The sequence below is a fragment of the Triplophysa dalaica genome, chromosome 6 (genome assembly GCF_015846415.1).
Source record: "Triplophysa dalaica isolate WHDGS20190420 chromosome 6, ASM1584641v1, whole genome shotgun sequence".
In the NCBI taxonomy this organism is placed as follows: domain Eukaryota; kingdom Metazoa; phylum Chordata; class Actinopteri; order Cypriniformes; family Nemacheilidae; genus Triplophysa; species Triplophysa dalaica.
Window position 1 is genome coordinate 21,228,800 of NC_079547.1, and position 26,524 is coordinate 21,255,323.

Here is a 26,524-nt window from a genome sequence, read left to right on the forward strand (position 1 = left end):
ACAGTTTGTCACGGGCTGCAGACATCATGTTCACCGTCTCCGCTCTAATCCTCTGCATGCAAATCTCCGACCATGCGGGTCTCCAGGCAACAGAGACGACCTTAACAGAGAAAGTGCAGCATGTCTTTATTTGGTACTGTATGGCTGAGGTGTCTTATCTTGAGACTACATGGTAAAGTATCCTAAAATATCAAGTACAACAATATTTCTTTTCCAAAGTTCCTTTTTCCATGGAATGCTATAGGATCATTTTAAATAATCCTCATGTAAATATTATATATGCATGTGAAACTCATAACTCTCCGGCTGTAAACCGTTCTATCGTCCGTATGATTCACTGCATTGTTTTATTTCAAGAGTTATGACACCGTAAACTATGATGTTACAGTACATTTGATGAGACACGCAAAATCAATAAACTTATTGAGGTCCCACCTGCGCCACAGGGCTTCAGACGTTTTGGAACATAATGTTCTTTTGAGTCCTTTTCCATTACATAAAAAACAACAACAGCAGACGGGTTTGGAACAAAATGAGGGGCAGTAAATAATGACAACATTTTCATTTTTGGTTGAACTGTTCCTTCTGTTGTCGGCATAGACTTCGGCCTTGATGGGTGAGCTCACAAAAGACTGTGAATAGTGTGCAAGATTTGGAAAAAGAAATGAGAAGGCAATTTATTAAAAAAATGAACAAATAGGTTCAAACAAGAACACTGTAGGAAAGGGTGCAAAAAAATATTTTTAACCCTTTATAACCGAGGGTCCAAGTGGCTTTTATCCGATTACACGCTGGTGGTTAAAACATTATCAGTAAAATAAAATGTCCATTTTCTTGAGAACTTAGCTGATTTACCATAAGCTGTTGAGGAGAATATAAATAGATTCGATATTCTTGTGTATTTTATAGTTAGATCACAGTGTGATCACAGTTCATGTTTGGTCTAATGATCGCCTCTAATTAACTGCAATCAATTAAACGACCATGCGAAGGTCCTTGTGAGAAAAAAGGAGGTATCTGTGCCATCGAGCGCTGGGCGAAGTGTAAATGAGGCTTGAGACCTAAAGCTGAACTCGTCCTCCACTTGTGAAAAAAACACAGCCATCGCAATTAAAGGAGACATTCACTGTGAAATCAGAGCAAGAGGTGCAATATGATGCTGTAGAGACTGAGCTCTGAGGCCCAGAGGCATCGGCTAGAGCCAAAGGCTAAATTCTGTTGGAGCTTGAGTACATCTCGTCCTAAAGCTGAAATGTGAAGCATAGATGGCATAGGATGAGATACACGGCAAGTTTAATAAAAGTTGGAATTTGTTCACGGTCCTCAAACGTACAATATGAGCAGCAATAATACTAAGGGATAGTTCACCCAAAAATGAAAATTCTGTCATCATTAACTCACACTCAAACCTGAAGGACTTTCTTTCTTCCGCAGTACACAAAAGATGATATTTGGAAGAATGTTGGTAACCAAATCACGAATAGAAGTGAATGGGTACAAATCACAATCGAAGTGAATGGAGACCGCTGTTGTTCGGTTACCAACAATATCTTCTTTTGTGTTCTGCGGAAGAAAGAAAGTCACACAGGTTATCAAGCCATCCGCCAGACATCTATCTCTCTTTTTTCCTGAAGGCTACAGACAGTGTTTCTTTTCGAAGGAAAAGTTTACACCTCTTGGAAAAATCCTCAAAACATATATATATATTGTTTGCATGTTGTTTTGTAGTAACGTTTGATTCCGTGCTGTGGTATCATCCAGAATTGAGGGCAACAATTGCGGTACTCTTTTAAAACTGCTCTGTGTTTTGATTTAAAGGAACACAACTCCTGTGGTTTGCGCCTGACATCCGATCTGTATTTACCTCTGTATAAGTCATGCGCTATTTAATCACGTTACCTTAAATTCAATCAAAGAGCACTCACACCTGACATTAATTCACTCGTTTCAAATGTTGCTCAGTGGGAACTATTCGGTTAAAATCGATTTCCTCAAGTAAGAGATCTGTACATTTCTTCCTCTAAGCACGTTGGACTTTATAATATCGAGAAATGCGCAGTAATGGCAACATTCCGATAGGGCTGAGTTTCTCTAAGGCTTTCAGACCTCTGAGATGGAAGATGTTTGAGTTAGCTGTCTAAAAACGGCTTCGCATTCATGCCTTTACACATGCGGGTGATAAATATGGATGAGTGCAGGCAGTGTGTTCTGTGTATTCACACCCTTAGTATCTGGTAAATGTTTTAAAGCACCCTCACACTCGCTGGGATTTCGAATAGCGGGGCCATTTGCGCGAGCGACAGCAGGTAAATGAGTTGCATAGCGACTTTATGCATGAGGACAATGTGGGCGCATATTTCATTTGTCTGTGCTCTTGACCTTCAAAGCTATATGATTGTTGAGCTTTTTCACTAAAAACCCTTTAACGTTTAATCATGCCACTCTCAACCTTGACACATTGAAACAAGAGCCTTTTGACTTGAGGATGGAAAGCAGGCGTTGCCCTTTTGATGCATTGATATAACCAGTTATATATTCATCATTAGGTTGAATCTGTTTTAGGCCTCGCGACAAAGTTAAAACGTTATGCAATTCCTTCCTTGTCTTACATTTGCTAATTGTTATTTCTGATAGTTACCCGTCCACAAAATGTTTTGTATTTGTGTAAGCAAGTAGAGATTGAGAGAGATATAAGAGAAATTTATTTGACATTTTTCTTGTGCATTTCTCACAGAATGTGTTATTTTTCTTGGCTATCTCTCAAAGGAGCGTGAAATGTCATGTGAAGTATTTATGACAAATATTGACACTTCTCAAAAGAAAGAGGAGGCATGTGAAATATTTATAATAAATATTGACTAATCTTAAAATAATAAAGATGTAAAATGGTTTCAAACTGACTAAGTTACATCTATTGAATCACGGCGGCCGTAAGAAAATCGGAAAGTGTCGACTGCTTTCTGAATTGACATACTTAACTTAAAGAGTTAGGTTACCCCAAATAGAAAAAATCTGTCATCGTATACTCACCCTCTAGTTATTCCAAACCTTTATATATTTCTTTGTGAACATATAAGAAGATATTTTGAAGAAGTTTGAAAAACATTCTGGGTCACCATTGACTGACTACTATAATGGTTTTTTATGGTAGTCAATAGTGCCCCACCACTTTTAGTTTAAAAACTTTCTTCCAAATATCTTTATTTGCGTTCAGCAGAACAAATAAATTAATATATGTTCAAAACAACTTCATGGTAAGTAAATTAGGGATGTAACGATTACCGATTTTACAATAAACCATAACAAAAAAGTGTCCAATGGTTTGTAATATCATTTTATATTTTCGTTATCATTAAACCGCACCAACTTATCGTTACTAACGGTAAATACAGTCCATCGTCAGCCAATGTAAACAAGAAAATAAAAGACACACAATTTGAAACACCGTTTTTTTCATTTATGTCAGGAGCAAAATGATCAAGCAAAATAATGTTATTGATATGAGAAATAAATATTAATCTTCTTCTGCTCCCGTTTTCTGATCACAGGGCTTTTATTAAAAAATGTTGCATATTGGGGGAAATATAGATATAATGAAACACGTTTACTTCATGTTTCTTTAGATAGACTGACGATTTTAAAGCTCCATTAAATTACTGAAGGTGTCTCCTGGGTCCTAAAGTACACCCATACTCACGACACATGCGAACAGATGATTTTATGATTTGTTGCATGTAATTGAATGTCTCATTTACTTAAGGCTCTGTTCAACTTTAACAAGGGAAATTTACAGGCGCCATTGTGTCAGTATTAATATTAATGTTATATATTTGATGTTTATGACAACAAAACGTGCTCATAACAAGTCACATCAATATAAAACTTGTTATCAGCACACCTTATAAAAATCGCGATAATAATAATAAGATCCGTGATGTGAATTTTTCATACCATTACAACTCTACAGTAAATGAAAAAATCATTTTTGGGGGAAATATGTCAAATTTTATTTAACAGTTGTTTTACTACACCATTTCTTCAGTTGGTGTTTGGCCTCCTAAACTAGAAAATGATATACAAGACAATAAACCCGACTTCAGACATTCTTCCTAGAGGAACAAAACCCTGTACACATGCTGACCCTCATTTTTTCCGTTGCCTTATGCCAGTGCTTTGTCAAAGGCCCCTGTTGCGAGGACCGGTCACAGTTCACACCTAACCTTTAGCAAGATTAGTCTCTCAGTGACCTATCCTGGATGATGGACTTCTCTACTTGCTGAAATACCAGCAGTGTCTGTGGTATTATTTAAGTGAATGACAGCCCCTATTCCCCACGAGGGCCTCGCGGTCCGGCTGCGTTGACAGAACCTTCTACCGCTCTGATGATACTCCGCAATGCCTGAATTACAACATCAGCACTATATGTTTTGATGTTGTGTTTTTTTTCTGTTCATCTGCACTCATCCTCTCAGGGTTTGATATTTGACCCGAGGCAATTCATTATTTGCAGAGTATTGCGTTCTCACCTTGAATTACTCTTTAAAATAGCACAGGATGATGCAGTCTGCTAGCAGATATTATGCCCTTTATCTACTTAAAGGGACAGTACACCCAAAATTCTGTCATCATTATCTCACCCTCAAGTTGTTTCAAATCTGTATCCATTTTTCGTTCTGTTGAACACAGAGAAAGATATTTGGAAGAATGCTTTTAACCAAACAGTTCTTGGCCACCACTGAAAAAGTGCCCCAGAACTGTTTGCAATTCTACATTTTACAAAATATCTTATTTTGTGTTCAGAAAAAGAAAATGAAATGAACCTACTTTTCAAACATTCCCACAGCAAAGGATGCTTAAAGGGATTAAAAGTGATGAAAACCTGGGAAAAGAAGGTGTAGAAAGATTCAAAGTAGGGAAGGAAGGAGACGGGAACCGGCAAACATTTAAACATTTAATCAAACATAATCAAAAGTAAAAAGACAGCCGGCCGCCCCTCACGGTCGACGGCCAGCGAATAAAACATAAATACAAATACAAACATGTTCGGGCCCGGTCCTCTCTCTTCGACGGTCCGGTCGCTCGTTCTCTTATAAGCTCCCGATCTCCTACGTGATTCGAGACCGGTGCGTGCACAGCTGGCGCTCATTAACAATTTCTCACCGGTCTTGAACCACGGTCCCGCCCCGCCTACTCCACTACAGAATGTTTTAAATTACCTCCTCGAAACCTGCCCAGAAAAAGACGCCTGTGTGCTGTTCATTAAATTGGGTGACCAGATTTAATCCGTGGTGTTATCTTTGTCATACTGCGAGAGCAGAACAAACAGAAAAACCCATGAACTTACTGACATTCGGTAAGACTAAAAGAACTCTTGCCACAGAAATTCTTTTCTTATCAATGTCACTCTTCAAAATACCAACGAAAGTCATACACCTGTGCCCCGACATGAGTCAATAAAACAAAATGATTTTCTGAGAGAAAACTGTTCTTTATAACTGACTGCTTTAGCTAAACCAATGATGTTTGTGTTATATTTTTCACCTTTTCGCCATCAAACGTATTTATTTGGCAACAAGGTTTGCAGGCGCTTCACATGTGTAGGTGACAATCGGATGGAGGACAACAGGCTTGCCATAATTCAGCCGAATACTTCTGGAGCCATAATTTTAGCGAAATGAATTATGCACGAGCGCTTGTGTAATGAATGTAAAAAGAGTTACCCTATCATTCATAATCTGGAGGCGAGGGGAAATGTGAGCGGCCGGCTCGGGCACTTACTGGCGTATCCAAAGGGCCGGGTGACACACGAGCCGCAGGGGGAGAGGAAGAGATAGAGCCCTTTGTCCGTGCAGATTACAGCTCCAAATATAACACCTCACACGCTGATAATGCAGCCTCTAATGCACAGAATAGCGAGATGGTGATTCAAATAGACTAAAACAGGGTTTCAGATGCGGTGGTGTCACAGAGATAGTTTGTTAAGGGGTGTTTTATAACACATAGCAGATAATTTGTTTCACTAAAAGATTGAGAGCGCGTGATGGAGGTGTGGGTGTGTGTTTATGTGTGCTGTCACAATAAAGTAAATCGGATTTGTTTTTATACTAACTTACAGTGAGGTATTAGAAACAACTGCGGGAGTAATTTGACAACTCAATTTTACATTGGATTTATTTTTTACTTGTTCTGTATTTTACTTGTGATTTGTTATATTGTCAAATTGTATTATTTATACATATTTTAATATACAAACATATGTGATAATAGATAGAATACATAGAATCTTTAAACCTTTTTCCCAGTGTTCAGTTAGGTTTTGTATCAAATTAAACTTTTTCTGTCCGATTTTGTTAAATTGCTTAATCTACTTTGTATTTACGCATAAAATAACCTACAAAAAAAATGATTTGATAGTTTTCCCTTTATTTATATTAGATAAACAAGACATTTGGGTAAAAATACACCGTTTTTTGTTGTAATATTTCTTATTTTAAGTGTGTCTGAGAAACGACTGTCAACTCTGTTACCCACCTCTCTCAAAAAGAAATGGATGGTTCCAATCTCACATAATTTGCATATTATGATGAAATAGAAGCGTGTGAAAAAAAGACCAGGAGGTTCAATGTCTTTTCCCAAATACGTGTCATAAGTGGATTAATTCACTTTCAGCAATGTTACTTAGACATCGTAGCAAATTTTTATTTTGTTATGAAATTTGGAGTAAATTTCTTTGCAGTTATTGGCTTCCGTGATGAGGAAGGGCCCAAAAAAGGTTTTAAATGTCAACTATGTTACTGTTCCCTCTGTTACTCAATAAGGTAAAATATAAGATAGAGTTTAAAAGATCTGAAACCAGGTAACCCTGAGATTGATTGACAAAATAATATTGGTCATGCTTGTTTTTTTGAAAAAAACTCACATTCTCCCTTTTTTAATCAAAATTCCACATCCCAGATGTGCCCACAATTATAGAATGACCCATATACTGTGTGTATAATATAGCTTTCTAGTCATGTAGCTTAGAAGGGAGGAGAAAAATATCTCTTCTGACCTTTGATCAGGAAAGCTGTAAAATACAACCATTAGCATCCAACACCAACATATGAGGGTGGAAAATGATACACATACGGGTGGTAAGAAGTTATTGATGGTGTTTGTAAAATCCCATAGCGAGTATCATATAATATCCATGCCCTGTACCAGACAGACATTGGACATCGATTGGGAAAGGGTTGGGTATTCCGATCAACAAACTGAATATTGTGTGCATTTACCAGCTTGTTGAAACTTGTGTAAATCACATCAATAAAACATTGTACATCAATAAATTATTTCTATATACAAAGCATGTCACTCTATGTATGCATTTATTGTATCACATTATATTTAAACAATTATGAAATGAAAATTTTTATTCAAATATGTTTGTCACACTATCAAAGTGCCTTTTTTTGCAAGGATAGCAGGCTTGAATTTAAACAACGTTCAAAAGGTCAGCAAGCAACAGCATTTGATGGCAATGTTTCTTGACATAGTGTGAACATGCGTGTAACCCTTTACGATTGTTTTTCTGTAAATCAATAACAGTTTGTTTTAAAAATCAATAAAGCTAGTTAACTTTGCCGTGGCTTGCTGATTCAGAACAGTTGCTTCGCGAATACGAAAATGGAGGTCGCGAACTTACAGTACGCAGGAACAATATGAGATTCAACTGTATCTTCACTTTCTCGTCTTTTTTTCCCACGAGCAATTTTGCCTACCTCCTGAGAATTGGCACGACTCTTTGGTTCCTATGCTAGCTCTCATCCGTAACATCCACACTGTTGATGCTTTTGTTTTATTATTCATAACAAGTCAACAGCTACTTGTTTAATGGTGTTTTCAGAGAGGCTGGAGAAACTGCAGACTGCATGTTTTCCTACCTGCTCGCCAGCAGGCCCCTATTAAGGGAGGAGGGGGATGGGAGGGGTATATGCAGAGTGCTTTTTTATTAGGCCGCTACAGTCTTTCTCCATCCACCTGAAGAAATGATTTGTCTGTTTTTGATAGCCCTGCTGGAGTCTGCCTGCGCGTGGAAACTAAATTACTCTGAGTAAATGGCCTTGTTGGTGTAAGCTCAGGAATTCAGGTCATATGTATTTGTGTAAACAGTGGTCCTAAATCCATCTCTCTGGAGGTTTGTATGAGGTAATATACTGTAGGAGATGTTGCTTAGCGGTTGGTTTGTGTGGTTTGTGATTAAAATGCGAACAATGTGATCTTGAATCCACTTAAAATTTGGCGTTCCACAGAGGAAAGAGTCGTGTAAGGTTTTGAATGGCATGAGGTTTAATAAATAATGACAGAATTTTCTATCCCACGTTTTCGCTTCTTTGCCGAAGGACTTGTAATGTTTAGGGCTACTGTAGAAAATTCAATGTAGATATGTTCATAAAAAAGTTCTGTAAGGTCTGTATACTTCTCTGACAACATAGCTGTGTACATTATATTGCATTTCTGTCTATAGATCATCCAGAAAAGTGACTCTTTTGACACATTGGAAGTCACTTAGAAATTCAGTTGATTATGTTCACCAAAACTAATAAATAACTACTTAAACACATCCTGAGCTTATATGATTGCACAGAGATTCAAGGGCTGGTGGATTGCTATGGTTGAAGCTAATAGCCGGGCGAAAGCTGGCTGGTTGGTTTGAAGGATGTCGTCTCACTAAAGCTTGTGCACGTTTAGATTCTGCTCACATCGACTAAACCTAGCCGGCGTTTCTGCCTCTGGCTTCAGCCGCCTCTATTGAGGCTCACAAAGACTCTTTGAGCATTCAATCTGCTGTCAAAGTACCTGTGATTTATCTAATGTTGTTAATGAAGGTGGAGGCTGGATTTTTATCAGGGCAGTGAGGGTTACGGCATCATTACTCTGGTGCTTAGGCAGCTTCTGATCTGTGAATATTTAAAGGTGGATGTTTAGATTTTCTTTAAATGGAAATCAGTGCTTAAAATATGTTTGAGATTGTAGCTAAACATAAATATTAAATGAAGGAGTTATTTTAATTTGCTATACAGTACCAGTCAAATGTTTGAAGACACTTTTTATTTATATTTATGTTTACCAAAATGATATCTATGGAATTGATGTTGTGACTAAACTTATCCAAAAATAAATGCTATGGCATATAAAAACATACATCATGGCATTTTATCATCCAGCTTCTTGCTGGATTCTTATTAACAGTTTTTTTTGTCTATATCTTTTTTTTTTAAAAACATGTTTTCCAATGGATAAAATGTTGGCAATTATATTTTTGTCTACAACAAGAAATTTCAAACATTATCATTTCTACCTTCAGATAACAAGAGCAAATCAAAAGATTTTGAAGGTCAAGTTTTTCAAAACATTTAAAAAACAAACTTGCAAGCATAAAAGACGGATATGTGAACGGCCCAGGGCATGATGTAAAAAATATTCAGGGTTTTACTGAAAACATTTGGGGCTTCAGCCCCCTAAGCCCACCCCTACCGCAGAAAGTGGGGTCCAAGTGTAAAATATAAAGAAAAAATCATTTTCAAAATATATTTAAATCTCTCCATTTAAAACTGAAAGGCCAGAAGATGTAGAATACTTTGTATGCAAGGTCACTACACCCTTAAAGATGCACACGGGTTTGTGTCAACAGTTAGAAGCTCAATGTTGATGCTGTTGTAGTTAAAAATGATTTTTTCTCTTCTGAAAAAAAGTATTCCCTTCAGATCGCATTACACTATGCGTCCCTTCTTTTTACACCATTTCTCTATGTACTCGACTAGCTGTACATTTATCGTCTCGGACACAGGCAGCGTATTCATGATAATTCTTATCCCATTTCATAATGCCTGCTATGCAATCTCTTCATCTGCTGCCAATGGAAAACGGGGCAGCACATTATCTATGGCAGAGTATTATAAGAGATTATCCCTGACAGATCTTTTCCCTCGCAGGCACCATTAACCAGGCTTCGGCCCACTTGATATTTCTACCACCTGTGACCGTCATCCGCCGGGCACAAGAAATATGGCCATTGTATTTTTCCCTGCTCTATAAATTAATCATGTACGAAACTGTACCGGCTATACAGTGACCAAGATATCCCCCCTCCCCGTAGATGCCTATGACATCATGGGTCTTTAAAACAGAAGCGTGGTTTGATACGTTTTATCCTGCCAGATCACGCTCCGAGTAGAAGCAGGAGGGCTTTGGCTGTCTTTGAAATGTCTGATGGACGCGGGTGGAAAAGTAAGCTGACCTCTCTGCGAAGCGAGGGGGGACTGCTGACGAGACGAAAACGTGAATTAGCATTGATCATTTTTGCGCACCGTGCCATGTTAATGACTTGAGCCTTGCAGGGCTTGTTAGACATCTCGCTGAAATAGATTGTAATGGTCGTACCGGCTGTCCCGGTAGTCCACCAACTCTCGATTGTTTTACAAATGGCACACGCTTCTTGGTACAACCAAGGACAATGATTTTAGGGTCGTTAAATGTTGTTTTCCTCGAGGGATGGCGATTTCATAAGGAAGTGTATTAATGGAGGCGTATCTTCAACCTTGCAGTTTTTTTTCAGCATCCTGTCATTTCTACTTTTAACCTCTTTTTCAATTGTGATCAAGTCTTGGCAACATACATATCAGTTAACTAATATAAGCATATAAGCTCCGTGAAAGACATTGGTGCACTGAGGAATAACTGAAGGCATTGATTTGAATAGGTATGAAAACAGGTAGCATGCTGAAAATCAGATCCGCAGGTCAAATTAAGCTCTTTTCCCGTCGCGCAGCTAATGTTTCATCATCCGTTTCGCATACTCACCAGTTATAGATCACCCTCATACATCTCATAAGGAAAGACATCAAACAAATATCCGGCTATTGACTTGTCCTCCCAGACTTGATTGAGACTCATAGTGGGCCGCTGGAACAGAATGACAAACAAAGAAGGCAGGAGGTTAAAAAAAACGGAAACAGAATCGATAGAGATGACTGAAATGACGAAGGACTTGAAGGTCAAAGCTCGCGGTCCCTTGGAGTAGATAATACAGGAACATAATCAATCTCATCTAATTTAATCTCTCCCTCCATCTTAGACCTGATCCGCAGTCATTTTTTCTACCATGATCAGATATTTTCGTTTTTTGCCCGACGACTGAAATGCACTCTGATGATACAGGAGCAAATCAGGGAAGTTATTTACAGTTGCAAAAGGGCTGAGGAAGAATATTGACACTTTATAACGATACTGATAGTTCAAAAACAATATTTGATTTATGATATAATAAAAAATGTTGGTGCTTTTTGCCTTTTTAATACCATAGGACAGTGGAGAGCAGACAGGAAAGCGTCGGATATAGAGACCGGGACCAGTAAATGGCGCTTGAGACAAGAATGGAATTCAGATCGGTACGCAAGTGCACTGGCACAATATGTGGGCACACTAACCACAGGGCTACTGGAGCCTACAACATTTCTGCTTTTTTTTAAACAATATTGCAGTTTCTGAACAAACCTGATGCTTCATAACAATACGGCAGTTTTAACACAATAAGTATAGTTCAATAACAATAATGCTTCAAAACTGTACTGGTTTCTCAAAACTTGACACTTCAAACTATTCTGTAGCTTTACAACATAGTTCAATAATTGTACCGCCACTCAAAAAAGTATTGACACTTACAAAAAAAAACTGACCCTTAAAAACTATTTTCATATTTAAACAATACAAATGCTTTTAAAAATAAGGCCAAACTATAAAACATAACTAATACTAAAAAACTTGACTAATGGTAAAAAAACCTCAATGTTTATCACCATGACAAATAAATTCTCATACAATACTGATGCTTTTAAAACAAGACAAAACAATAAAACAGCACTAATAGACGTTTTCAAAGTGACAACATAAACAGACGTTAGTGTGCATGGGCACGCTCGTGGACTCCCCTTAACTCCCCTTAATCCTTTACACAGTCACAAACAATAGAGTGCCTGGAAATTATGTTTGATATCAAGCAAAAGAAACAGAGAAAAAACGTTACTTGGATAAACTTATCTCTCCAATATTTTGAATTTGATCTTGATCAATGATATCAATGTACAATATGGTTCTTTAAATGCGACCAAACTACAGAACTTTAATAATATGAACACAACTAAATTCAACAAATCGTTATTTAATACAATTATTATACAATGTTTACTGCAGTCTCAGCGGGCAATTTATCTATAGTAATACTAAAAACAAAACTTTGCAGATGCTTTTCAAAAATAACAATGCTTCAAAAATTACTGACATTTGTAACAATGCTGGTTGCTAAAAAATAAAACTGTTGACTAAACGTTACTGACATTTGTAAACAATATTGGTTGTTTAGAAATAATACGGTTTACGAACATTACTGACATTTGTAAACAATACTGGTTGTTTAAAAATTATACTGACACTTCAAAACATTACTGAAGCTTTAAAACAAAATGATTGTTTAAACAAATACTGACAATTAAAACATTACTGATGCTTCAATCCTGTATTGACATACTTATACTATTAATTCAGAACAGTTTTTGACTGTAATGAACAATGCTGAGATAAAACTGGTGTTGCATGTAAAGGATGTTATTAAACACTGATTCCAACAGGTAACTCTTAATTGCTAGGGAATGATGTATTATGATGTTTTTCAAAGCCTGCTCTCCTAAATGTGATGTTCCTAGTATTCCTGTATCACTCATAAACCTCAAGGTGTCCTGCACTCGGAAATGTCAAAAATATTACCCCCATTTGCAACAGCGCTCCACATAAACAACCCGGCCCACCAGGACCCATAATTTGTTGAAGCAAAAACAGCGTCGTTGACCCTCATAAATTAAAGTGGGTATTCGACAGCTCTGATGTGGTTTAAAGAGTATTGAATTCCTGTGAGGTGGATGGATTTCACCCAGACGCCTCTAAAGCGGGAGGGTATAGCTGTTTCTCTCGTTCTTCTATCATACTCGCTGGCCTTTCTAAGTGTATCACCTCGCCTATCAAATCATAATCCTGTCCGGTGATACACCGGGCTGAAAATGAAATACGTTTGCAGGTTTGTAAATGTAACACATGCGTTTTCCGCCGTAAGGTTGTAGAACCAATACTTTAGCACAATCCAAACATTGCCTTTGGCAGAGGAATATGTGTTCTGATTTTGCTGCCGTAAGCCACTGAGGATTTTTCCATATCTCACTCGCTCGCTCGCTTTCTGCATGTCTATCTCGTCTTCCCAATTTCCTTGACTTGTGGGAGATATAGTAAGCACAGCGTTAGTATCCTCACTGCAGTTGATCAGGTGTGAGCAGGCCAGGAGCATATAGGCTCTGATTCCTGTGTCTACTTTTTGGATGAATTATTAATACTCTACAGATTTTTTAGAAGTCACATATCCTCCCACTTTCCTCACTTATGTTGTTTTTGCTTCTAATCTCTCTCTCTTCTTTTCAAATTTCAGAGCGAACAAAGCTGACTTTACATAGGAAGAACACGGTCTGCTCCACTTGCAGTTGAATGGAAATAAAGAAGAATCTGTGACCTTGGAAGATGAAGATGTTGTTGCCATGGAAACTCTTAATCCTGTTGTCACTCAAGAGCTGCCTTGCAGGTACGATATCCCCCGAGTTGCTTTGATGGCTCACCTGTTCTGCATAGTCCCCACTTCAGATGAGAGATTGGCTTTTCATGCCTCCGTCTAATCATTTTCACATTCCTCTAGAGACAGATGCATGCTGGGAACAAGCTCCTGCGGTTGCCCCAGCAGGACATTTGTCTTGGCACAGTTCCCAATTTCCTCTTCAGCAGGAACTTCATCTAACTTTTTCTGTAGCACGCTCTATTTGTTTGTAACTGACTGGCACACCCAGCTTCTATTTGTAGCTTTGGCGAATGAAATGTCGGAACATTTGAGTAGTTCACAATTTTAATTACATGAGCGTTGGGGAAGCCATTTTGAAATCTACTTATAATGTTAAAGCAAAAAAAGCTACTCTACAGGCTACTAACAAAAACATTAACAGGCTTTCTGGAATGCTAGATTCTGATTTGTCAATTGCGACATAACTACAGTTTTGTTCTTGTAGTTGGATAACGGATTAGTTGACCTTCATCAGAATATATTTAATTCATTTGTAAATATTAACTGTTATGTATATTCACATAATAATGTAAAAATGAAATGATTATACATTCATATAATATAACATGTTAATGTGAATTAATTCAAATGAATTAATGTATTATATTATTAAATTTAATATTCATTATATTTATTATTCAAACGCAATAAACTTTAAATGTAAAATGTTTCAACAATAATAAAACATAAATATTAGTTTTAAACATGTTTCTAAATAAATATGAATAAAATCAGCATTGCAAATTAATTAACAAAAAATTGCTAAATTGGCAATGAAATAAAATACAAATTGCTCTAAAAAGATCTAAAATACTGTCCAGAAAAACAAATTTTATGAAACAACTTCAATAAAGGGATCAAAACAAATTTTGAGAATTAATCAGATTCTTCAGTGCTAGTCAAGACACTTGTATTGCATATGCATTGTCTCTGCTTGTTTGGTTGGAAGCTTGCACGCATTATTTAAAGAGCTGCAGCATATTGTCATGCTACAAAACTTCTTGTTGAAAAAGCAGCTATTCATTTAGTGATTGAGCTGCAGTATTTTGTCACGCCGCTTTAAACATGTTTAAACAAAGTGTAGCGACTTTTAGTTAATTACTCCTGTTACGAACCGGCTCGTTCAAACCGCAACATAAAAATGGTCAAGACTGCCAGGTATTGTTGTTAACAACTTTTATTACTATCATCAAATCTCTAGGGGTTAAATGAAAATAACAACATCGAGAAAGGCGGCAGAAAACCGTATAAATAGGGGTAAAATAAATAAATGATGCCCAAAAGAGGATAAGCGTAAATCAATCTCGCAGCATTGTGTGCATCTCTGAGTCGTTTCCACGAGAGTGAGAGAGAGCCGTACGCGCAGATCTTTATTCCAACTGCCACGTCCCATCCAGGTGACAACGTTTGACCACAGGCTACCTTCTCCAATCGATGTATGGCCAGTTCACAGACCGGTAGCAAAGCAGAGGGTCGACACACTCCCCAATGCCCGGTCTTTATTCTGCGCACATACGGTACACTTTGGCCGTCGTGTCCAACATCCAGCCTCCCCATAATTACACCCTGTCAGCAGTCAAGTGTGTAAAGTATTCCATGTTTCCATATAGAGCGCTTATTTCTCCTATGGTTCAAATAATTCTCAGCATATTTTTGGATGTAAGAAAGAAAGTTAGTCTGGAGGGGAAGGTGCCCCATTTAAACTAAGTAAAGTACCCCACTCATCGGCTCTGTTCCAGTTATTTTAGTTGTTGTTCTACAGTAACTATGCCAACTCAATTGGCCATTTTTATTCAAGCCACAGGTGCTCTTTTGATTGCACAGCTTGATATTCTGAAAGCTTTACTGGAGAGTGCAAGGGCACAGCCTCGGATAGAAGGGCAGTGGCTGTTCATTACAAAGGACATTAGGAGGCCAAATCCACAATTCTAACAACCTGACAGATCTTTTGAAACAGATGCCTTATATGAAGAAAGCAGCTTTTGTTATGTTTGTCTTGCTTTTTAAGTCATACTGTAAGACATTGACAAGCTGTGCGGTATTTAGTTGGTGTAAATAATTGATTGGGCAGCATGACAATTCATTTCTTGTTGGTTAAACAGATTTGATTGTAATGATAATTGATAGTGACATGCTGAAAAAAGTGAGTAACATTCAGATAATTAATTTGACTAAATGTCTTGCCAATATCACTATACTCTAAAAAATGCTGTTTTGTTTCAACTCACGGTTGGGTACAATATGGACAAACTCGTGTTTGGAATTAAACAAAATGGCACAGCACTTACATTAATGTAAGCAATAAGAAACTATGTACATTTGATATGCAAAATATTACTTATACTCACAATATCAGTTAAATTGAGTGTGTAACCCATATAACATATTGGCAACTATTTCAGGCTGCCCGTTGTGCCATATATTTTTATTACCCTCATAATAATAATCATCATCATCATCGTTGTTATGAACACCATCACCCCTTTAGATCGACCACAATAGGACATGCGTATGACTGTTTAGCAGTCTAGTGGGACATTCACTCACTACAAAGTATGCTAATCATCGCTCACTTATTAAAAAGCAGAGATTATACAAGACAAATTTTCCTGTAGTCAAGTCAACAGTGTAAAACTGTGTTACTCACAACAAACATCCTCGCTCGAAATGCTTCATTAATTCCTACAGGATCATTCAAAGGACACACGAAAGATAAAAGAAAAACGGTAAAATCTCCCACAGCGTGTGGAGACAAGGGCCCTTACCCAGGGCAAACGGACACTTCCATTAGCTTGATGATGTGGGAGGAAGGTTTTTTTGTCCTTGTCAAGGTTACAGACCTGTAAAAAAAGCATTCACCCAGAGTGAAAGGGGTAAAAATCAAAGGGGAGTTTTGTGGGGTAAGAAAAATAACAATGTATTTTTCTTTGTAACAGTAGAAAGCACCATTCACTTTCCTGTAAAGGACCTGATGTGCTTCCGAAAGCGTATTTATTAATTTAAGAAATGATACATTTCGCTGGAGTAATTACCACAACATGGGGTAATTATGGAGGTGGATTGGTGTCTTGGCAGCAGTCAACTGAAACAACAGACCTAGCCACGCTGCCGCCATGCGTGTGATGGGCCTGCCAAAGGCAAGACGTCATGTTGATATGGTATCTGCTACGGGAGGGGAAACGAAAGCTGTTTCTGTCTGGCACGTGTTTACGTTACTGATCTAATGAGCTCAGTGTAGGGTGTTTGCTGGAACAGGAAATAAATAAATATGCACATTAAACTGAATGTGGAACTGATGCATTCACACCTGTTTTACAATCCAGATTTATATTCAAGATTTTAATCACTTCTTCTTTTTTATTCTAGAGAGAATTATTCGACATGGCCCGGTGTTTAGCCAGGAGCCCAGTGACAGTGTTTTTCCTTTGAGTGGTGAAGACAACAAGATATTTATCAACTGCAAAGCCAAGGGGAGTCCACCACCACATTACAGGTATGAAGGTTTGACGCCACGTTTTCTTCACAATTTAAATCATGATATGTAGAATCACCAAATGTTTTACATTCAGGTGGAAGTTCAACAGGAAAGATCTTGACATTGACATGGAAATCAGCTACAAGCTTGTTGAAGGAAACCTATTGATCAACAACCCACAGGCGACGAAACATGGAGGAGTTTATCAGTGCATCGCGTCTAATGCATTTGGGACCATCCTCAGCCGGGAGGCTAAAGTGGAGTTTGCATGTAAGTAAAGTGTAAACGTTTGTACAGTATGTGTGATTGTTGGAAAATAGAATCTGGACATTGTAACACATTAAACTTAATGCATAATATATAATCGTTCATGTTTCATGTTGTCATTTGGTCCATTAGTGGATGAGACATATTTCTTCTTTTGGATGTGACAGGCTTATAACTGACGACTACATTTTACCGATTGGAAGATTCCATTTGCAGATGTGCGAATCTGAAGCGGTGCCTGCCTAAAACCGTCAAAAATGCATTTATATTTTCTAAACACCCTTGAATAATTATTGATAAAGAAGATAATTAAGACTAGATATTAAGAAGATATTATTCGTCTGAATAGACAGCAGTTCTATACCCCTGAGAAACACAAGTTTGTGCCATGTTCAAGGGCTAGTCAGCATCCTTCCGTTTCTGATTTGCCCAAACACTTAGAATGTAGATCCAAAAATAAAGAGTTTTATCTGAATAACTTTGACAACATGTCAACATAACAAAATGAATTGCTTAATGCTTAGTGACTTGTTATTTACTGTACTGATCAAACCAGGTGTCATTATGAAGAAAGACAGCTCAATAACACTTTCACCCGCAAGGTTTTTCTGTGTCAAAGTGATATAAACACTTTGCATGTAATGTAAAAGATAATATCAGATACATAATACAGGGCCAAAATTCCAATTTTTACATTTGAATTATTCTCGAATCTGTGTTTTACAACACAATAGTAAGATGTTTTTGCCCACTTGAAAAAATATTTTTTCATCTGGGTGTGTCAAAATTTGTTCAAGTTAACCGGACTTTTATTTTGACGGCTAGACGAAAAGTCTTTTTCAGTGCCTTCAGGATTTTCAGGATTCCATCTATTTTCTGCATGGCGGAAATCATACGACTCTAATTATATTGTGCGTTTGTAACTTGTACTTGTGTAATCACAAGGGAAAGGGTTTAATATAAAACACCATTAACCAAAAATGTCTTTCTGCTGAAAGCATATGCAAAAAAGTTATTATTGACACATGCTTGGTTTGATATTTTGATATCTAATGCAAAACAATTTGAATCATGTTAATTGTGACTTAAATGTACATTATTTGTCCAGATATCTAGCAAGTTGCAGAATACACACACACCTTATTCCAGACAGGTAGACATCCAAGATGCTCTAAATAATAATCACCCTATCTCTACTTCAGTGTTGGTGTCTTATTTTCCCAACCCTTCCTGTTCTGAAGAGTGGCATTTTCTAAAGGTCTCTGCTCTTTGCGTTGCCTGTTGCTCATCACCGCGATGACACTGCCTTTAATGAAGTCTAACGGCAACCCATTATTTTCCCCTCCCAGATCTGCAGAATTTCAGCAGCAAAGCCAGAAGTCCAGTATTAGTACGGGAAGGACAGGCCGTGGTTCTTCTGTGTGGCCCACCGCCCCATTTTGGAGGTACAACTTATTGTGTTCTTTCTTGAAGCCATTTTGCATATAGATCCCACAGAGAGGCAAAAATGACAAAAGGCTATATTCTTCGAAGCAACCGGCATTTTTCCAAACATTTGATGCATAAATAGAGCATTTCACGCAAAGCGTGACAATTTTTGTCAATTGTTGGCGAAACCTGTTGACCTATTTTCATGGTGCATTTCTTCCAACGGCAGCATTTAGCTTGAAATGCTGTGGAACAATACAAAACAAATACGACGTTAAAAGCACCTGTCCAGAAACGTTTTTTTGTCATGCTGGTTGGAAGTGTCTTTACATCTTGATAGGAATCAATAAATAAAGCGAAACATTGGTATTTTTATAATTATATATCGTCTGTGAAAGGAGTAGGGTCAAAGAACGTTGGACCAATTCACTGTAATTCACTTTGCACTTCAATGTATTCTCACAAATGAACATGACATGACTTCACTGGAACCGATCCAACAGCTTCTGGTCTGTCTGCGTGCACATGTGTTTTGGAGGAGGTGTGCCTTTGAATGGTGATTCGCGAGAGGGAGGGATCGTATCATTGCACCGCTAGCAGGCAAACGTTAGCATTTTCCAAATGATCTACTTTGCCTTCAAGGAGAATTCGATGGGAACCGCATTTCAATGCTATTAGGGTCAAGAAAACCGCTTTCCTATCTTAGTATGTGTGGTACACGTTGCTTCAGATTATGTATTAATCATCTCACATTGTAAACAAATCAGGCCTCCAAATGACCGGAGCACAATAGCTCACTCCGGAATTCAGACTTCTGTATTCGAGCTCCAGCTTCGTGGCATTTAGTGCCCCTTCCTTCGTCTTAATGGCACTTGTGCCCTTGTGGTCATTTGGAAAGGTTATTTTCTTAAGCCCCGGCCTTCTGCTGAAAGGTAATAAAGGCATGTGGCGGCTGGTTTAAAGCGCCGTGTCTCTTTATCCTCCGGTCCAGCTGCGCGCATCTCCTGTGTCTGTGAACAGCTGATTAGTACCCCCTCAAAGAGCCACACACGCACGCACACACGCCAGAGGTGCAATTTCACGCAACCGCGGCGGCGTTCTGCCATTCCACCACATTTCCAGAGGAATCAATAGCCTTAAGCGTCCCCCGCATTTCAGCCACCCTCCATCTTCCATTTTCTTTCCCCCATTCTCCCGCCACACCACCCTTGACTGTTTGCCACATTCCATAATCCCAGGCTCTTTCATATGAATAATGCTTCTGCAATTTTATACACTAGCTATATGCCTCGCCTCAGCCCTGAAGGTGAATTTAGGTTTTTATCGTGTGTGAAACTACAAGGGCTTTGAAACCGCAACGGTGGCAACAGTGCCAGGTATTCAAACGCACTGTTTGAAAAAAATCGATGACTTTCTTACCTGAGCATATGAAGCAGTGTGGGAGGAAACAATGTTCAATAATTTCCAGAATCGTTCAACTTTTCTGTGTGATATTTCCTTTCATGTCACTATCCTCAGCCAACATGAAACAGCCTTTACAATCGATTTTACTTAAATAATGTTACGTATTTCTATGTGTTTTTATGTGAAGTGGGATTATGTTAGGTTTAGGGGTGGGGTTTGGATTCAAGTACAGTAACGTATCAAGTACAGCATTCAAGTACAGTAACGTGGATAGGACTGTGGACTTGCTATGACATAAATAGCTACAAACATTTTTTTATAACTTCACTGGCATGTTTACTTTACTACTTAAGTTAATAATATATTATACTACAGTTTTTTTAGCTGGGTGTGTCATAATTTGTTCAAATTAACCGGACTTTTATTTTGACGGCTCAACTAAAAGTCTTTTTCAGTGCGTTCAGCATTTTTAGGATTCCTATTTTCTGCATCGTGGAAATCATACGACTCTAATTATATTGTAGGTTGGTAACATGTACCTGTGTAACCATAAGTTCTAATGCGTTCTATTGTCTTTTGTTGCATCGCGCCACATCGGGTGTAGCCATGGTTTTAGCCACCTCGTAAAGTTCCTGAGTATTCCTGTGAGATCAGGTTGGATTAACATGTCCCATGTTTCTATTGAAGTGATAGTTCAATGAAATTCTGTCCTTTACACCCTCTTGTCATTTCAAACCTGTAATATTTCCAGAATATCAATATTCTCTTTGAACTGAACAAAGCGGTACCCATTCATTTCTTATGTATGGAGACAAAACCAGTGCAAGTCAATAGGTAGCGCCGTTGTTCGGGTACAAACATTCTTTAAAAAATTCTTTATGATCTACAGAAGAAAATCATAGAGGATGACAGAATTTTCATTTTTGGGTGAACTATCCCTATCGCTCATTGATCCTCCCATAAAAAAATGTTGTCCAGGCCCAAGCAGTGAATTCACTGAAAACACCAGCTACAGTAAAAAACACCCCCTTTTATCCATAAATAGTCTTGTTCATTGGTGTGCTCTGTCACAGGGTTTTCAGATTATGGTGGCTGTGAATTCTCTGTTCCTGAGAGACCACAAGCCTTAAGCACACTGCCCAGCAATGTTGAGAGGTCCCTCACCTTGTCACCGCACCATTTATGATGGTTTTAATTCACCTTTCTCTATCCCGGAGCCAAATGGGACTTTTTTCTCTTTGCTGTGGAAAAGATGGACTCTGGGATATGCTTTGAACCTTAAACAGCCCTTATCAATCCACATTTCGACCACTCTAACCTCTCTCTCTAATCTGTAATAAACGCTTAATTTCATCCTTTAATACTTGATTTCACACCGCTGGTGAAGCCGTGCGCCATGTCTGTCTTGATGTCTTATTAGGAAAGAACGAGAAGTGACATGAATTGATATAAGAACATGAGGAAGAAAGTTGTTTGAAGACGCTTAAGACAAAAGGAATGCGGCTGTACTTGAAATTATAACGAAAATTAAATAACAACAAAAATCATAGGAGGTTGCAGGTTAAATTTGACATCAACTAGATTTTTTATTTAGTTTACATGTTATATCTTCAACTAATGGATTTTTATTGCACTTATTTCATGGAAACGTTATCGTAATGCAACACTGTTTATTTTTGTACTGCACATGTTTTCAACCATTAATTTAACTTAAATATATCTGTTTCATATGCTACCTTTTAAATTGTTGTCCATGTTGTTTATTAGCAATTATAGAAAGTAAATGCTGAGTTTTATAAATATTTTTTTGTTGTGCGGTTGTATTCATATGCTGTTGAAGCCTTGGAATAGACCAATATTAGTTTCCAGTAACCGTATCTCGACTAACTGTCAAAACCTGAACTGTATTGCTATAACCTTGTTACATACAGTCTTTTCCCACAGCTGAGTTTTAACAAGCTAAGAACTTATTCATCTAAATTTCCCCTGTGAATGGCGAATTTAATAAAAAAAATTACAATCGTATTCTGCCTCAAAGAATTAAGATCTGTTTCTAAGGATCCCAAGCATATTTCAACAGTATATATTGTCAAAGCCTATGTGCTTTTTCACAGAGAATTTTCGTTCTTTCAATTTGATCTCTCCTCGAAAGGTGGCTTTTATTGGTCTGGAGATGTTTCATGCACCTTAAATTCTGTAGGAAACAAACACACATTATTTATATTATTTAGTCATGGAATAATCTGATAAGAAATTAGTTCATATTAAAATCACTAACTTTTGACTGTAGACTTATTGAATCTGATTTTAGTTTCCAGCGGCTATGTGGCGAAATTGTAATTTTACATTAACAACATTTGTGTTAATACTTGTTCTCCTCAGAAATCAGATACTCTTGGATATTTAATGGCCGTCCCAGCGTTGTCGTTGGGGACAACCGACGCTTTGTTTCCCAGAGAACTGGAAACCTATATATTGCAAAAGTGGAAACATCAGACGTAGGCAACTACACATGCGTGGTGAGGAACATGATGACCAACACAACCGTCTACAGCTCTCCAACTCCAGTAGTGCTACGTCGGGATGGTGAGGGACATTTATTGGCAATTTCTAGTAGCCTTGCAAGAAGTTTTCTTTTGCCTGCAGGAATGGCTAGCAGTGATGAATCACTAGATGTGTGCGTGACGGCATTTGTTTTCCTGCAATAGTATTTGTGTCTTCATAGCCTCTGAGCTGTGCTCAGCCAACTCTTTGTGTGTGTGTGGGTGTGTGTGTGAGAGAGAGAGAGAGAGAGAGAGAGAGAGAGAGAAAATCTATACCCTCAAACACACACACATGCACCCAAGAGGTTGAACTTCGCCAATCATTAATGTCTGTTTAATATTCACACGGAAAGGTTTATAAAGTAGGACGGACGCACAAATTGAATATTTGTGTCCATGAATATTTTGTCCCCCAAGCACATTCCTGTACTTTTTACTACATTTTCTACTTGCCGTGCTCCATTTAAACGATGTGTATTGGGGGACAAAACTTGAATAAACTCTTCTATTTTTATACTGAATAAAAAAAATGGTCACACTTTCTTTTAAGGTCCAATTCTCAATATTATTAAACCATTAACTATGACTTTTGCCTCAGTAAACTAATATTTTGTTGCTTATTAATAGTTAGTAAGGTATGAGGTAGGATAAGGGAAGTAGAATATGGTCATGTTGAGTATGTACTTTATAATTACTAATAAACAGCCAATATGCTAAAAATAGGCATCTAATAAGCAACTAGTTAATATCGAGAATTGGTCCTTATACTAAAGTGTTACCAAAATAAACATGAATTTTGTCATAACCGAACGTGTAACAAAAAACTTTTACTTGTATGTGAAATCGTCTCATTTTTGTAGTGATGTTTCTTGCTTTAATGATAGCACATGTTGGTTGAGACTTTACAAGTCATATTTCTTCTCATTTTTTTATGGTTTTCTTTATCACAGTTTTTTCTAAATCGTAAAGCTTTCTTTCTAAAAAAATGTTTGATGTGATCTCAAATTCTTGGAACCCACTGCATTAGGCTAGTTTTAATTGAATTGAAGTGCATTGATCTTACCCTAAATTCCTTGTTTATCCTCATTTTACAGCTGTGATGGGGGAATACGAGCCAAAGATTGAAGTCCAGTTTGAAAAATCTCTCCACGTTGCCAAAGGATCATCCGTTAGACTGGAGTGTTTCGCTTTAGGAAAGTAGGTCTCCACTTTACAAGCAGATGGACTCGTTGCCCCCAGAGGTTTCCTTAGGCTAACTGGGGAAAGCCACATATGGCACATAGTACATCTTAGAATTTTATTTTAAAGAAATTTTGAAGAAAAATACTGGTTGCTTTAGTCATAGAGATGCACTTGTTTTTTATCATGAAGTGATTCACGGGTTGGGTAAGGTTTTGGCCTTGTATGGTCCACAGGTGACATGTTCAGGGGTGCTGGGATACAGTAGGACTATCAAGCATTGTACAGCTATGCTGCAAAGCAATCTGAAAAGTCTTTTTTGTGCCATTTGAATATCAAAAGTGTAGCATGGTTGTGCCCCACTTGAATGCTGTTTGAACTTTTTAATATTCTTTCACCCCATGTCATTTTCCAGCGCTTGCTTCTCTCGCGCTGCTTTGTTAGGCCTGGTCATTGTATTCCCAGACAACTTGATTTTGACAACTAGGACATTGCCAGTCCTCTAACAACAATCACAAACCTTATAGAGTGCATAAAAGCCTACCTACCCATGTCAATCTCATGCTGAAGCTTGAATGTTACACTATACTGTAGAGCTGGAAATGCAAGGTCATGGGTTCTAAAAATGTAAAAAGTCACTTTGGATAAAAGCAGCTGTCAAATGCGTAAATGCCACTCAGAACCTTTTTTGCAAAACCTGCATTTCTCCAGCGTACTAATTCATTTTACACTTTTATCTGGAAATACATTTTTTATTCATATTTCTAGCTTTGAAATTCATGGTTAGCTCACATAGATTTTTGTGCAGTTCGATGCTAACGTGGTCTCTTTTCTTGGCTGTTCTCAGTCCGGTGCCTTCAATCTCTTGGAGGAGAGCAGATGGAAGCCCCTTTCCTGGAAAGATGAAGATAAATCACTCAAATGGGGTTCTAGAGATTCCATATTTCCGTCCGGAGGACGCTGGACTTTATGAATGTGTGGCTGAAAATGCTAAAGGACGCAATGTTGCAAAAGGACGTCTTGTATTTCAAAGTAAATACAATCATAACCGAAGTGCATATAGACACATATTTAGATAGTTATTTGTTCGGTACGTTTGACAAATAGGGTACAAATTGGTCCCATTACTGAAATGAAAAACAACATTTCTTAAAAGTGGCCTAAAACATAATATCATTCGGACTCTTTTTACAGATTAGTGGAAAGACTAGCAAATAATCCAACAATGTTTACATAAAATAGAAGTAAAATGTTATTTTAATGATAAACATTCAGTGCTAGAAAATAACACAATCACGCAAATCAAGCTTTTAAATTGTTTGTAGATATAACAATTTTGAGATAACAAGTCAGCTTAAATAGCTCACCTCACATAAAATGAATAGGAAATAAAACAGCTTATGTGATATTTAGTTTGGCCCCCTGAAGCGAAAGGTTAAACATCTTTAACTGACCATTTGACGAAGAGAAATAATTTTTTACCCTTTCCGTGAAAAGTGCAGTGCATTTTTTATCTTGCCCATCCATGCAGCATTTTGTCGGCCGTCACCTTTACCGCAGGAGAATCAATAAGAGAAATTTAAATTTTTAATGAGTCGGATAACAGATCACACAGCAACCTGTGGTAAATAATAAATAATGAAAGAATAGATTTTATTGTCAATCTGCAGGGCTAAGACTAATTAGAATGGGTGTAGTAGGCGTTATTTAGACTGCACTGAAAGCCCAGAATATATGCACTGCAGGAGGGATCTTAAGACAGCAAGATTCATCTAGAATTAATGTGTACCAGGTAACCTAATTCATTGGTGGTTTAGAAAACACATTGTTTCATCATTGTTGCAATGCATTGCAGTGAGAAACATTGTGTTAGATGAGACAGTGTGCAGACCTGTTGGTTTTGCGTCATGACTTCATTGCTGTTGTTACAGATGCGGAGCACCTGCAGTGGGCACAGACTCTGTTTGATGCAAACAATGCCATTGAGGCCGAACTTCACTGGGAATGTAAAGCTAATGGAAAACCCCAGCCGGTTTACAGATGGCTCAAGAATGGACAACCTTTAGTCCCTGAGGTGAAACTGCTGAAATCTATCTTATTCAACAATAGCATCTTCTTAAAATAGCTAAATGATAAAACCTTAAATGATAGTTGTCCTGAAAGTTTTGTTTATGCTCAGGACAGAATCCATGTTGATGGTGGCAGGATAGCCATCTCTAACATAGACCTGATGGATTCTGGGATGTATCAGTGTTTGGCAGAGAATGAGAATGGGATCATATACGCCAGCGCAGAGCTCAAAGTTGTCGGTAATCACCTTTCAAAAGAGTAACAGTCATGTACACGTTCTAGTCCCGTACAAACAAATATGGGAATATGCAGGGAAATGTAATGTAATATACTGTATATTAAATAATACATTTCCATGAATCAAGTGAAGAGTTAATTTGCGAAACAGAAAACCGCATTTTAAAAATGTTTCAATTTTTTTATTGTGGATTCCAATTAATATTAATCAAACTGCAGTTAAGTTGTTTT

At 37.7% G+C, this 26,524-nt stretch overlaps 1 protein-coding gene across 1 annotated transcript in view; it reads left to right on the forward strand.

Annotated features, from left to right (window-relative positions):
• The window catches only part of LOC130424624 (contactin-4), a 74,381-nt gene that overhangs the window by 26,887 nt on the left and 20,970 nt on the right, over positions 1–26,524 (forward strand). Inside the window, exons 2-10 of the mRNA XM_056750440.1 lie at positions 13,511–13,660; positions 17,057–17,183; positions 17,260–17,435; positions 18,782–18,877; positions 22,647–22,850; positions 23,902–24,004; positions 24,834–25,018; positions 25,918–26,060; positions 26,166–26,295. Of these exons, the coding sequence (XP_056606418.1) occupies positions 13,600–13,660; positions 17,057–17,183; positions 17,260–17,435; positions 18,782–18,877; positions 22,647–22,850; positions 23,902–24,004; positions 24,834–25,018; positions 25,918–26,060; positions 26,166–26,295 (1,225 nt within the window). The 5' untranslated portion in view covers positions 13,511–13,599. The remainder of the gene's footprint in view (positions 1–13,510; positions 13,661–17,056; positions 17,184–17,259; positions 17,436–18,781; positions 18,878–22,646; positions 22,851–23,901; positions 24,005–24,833; positions 25,019–25,917; positions 26,061–26,165; positions 26,296–26,524) is intronic.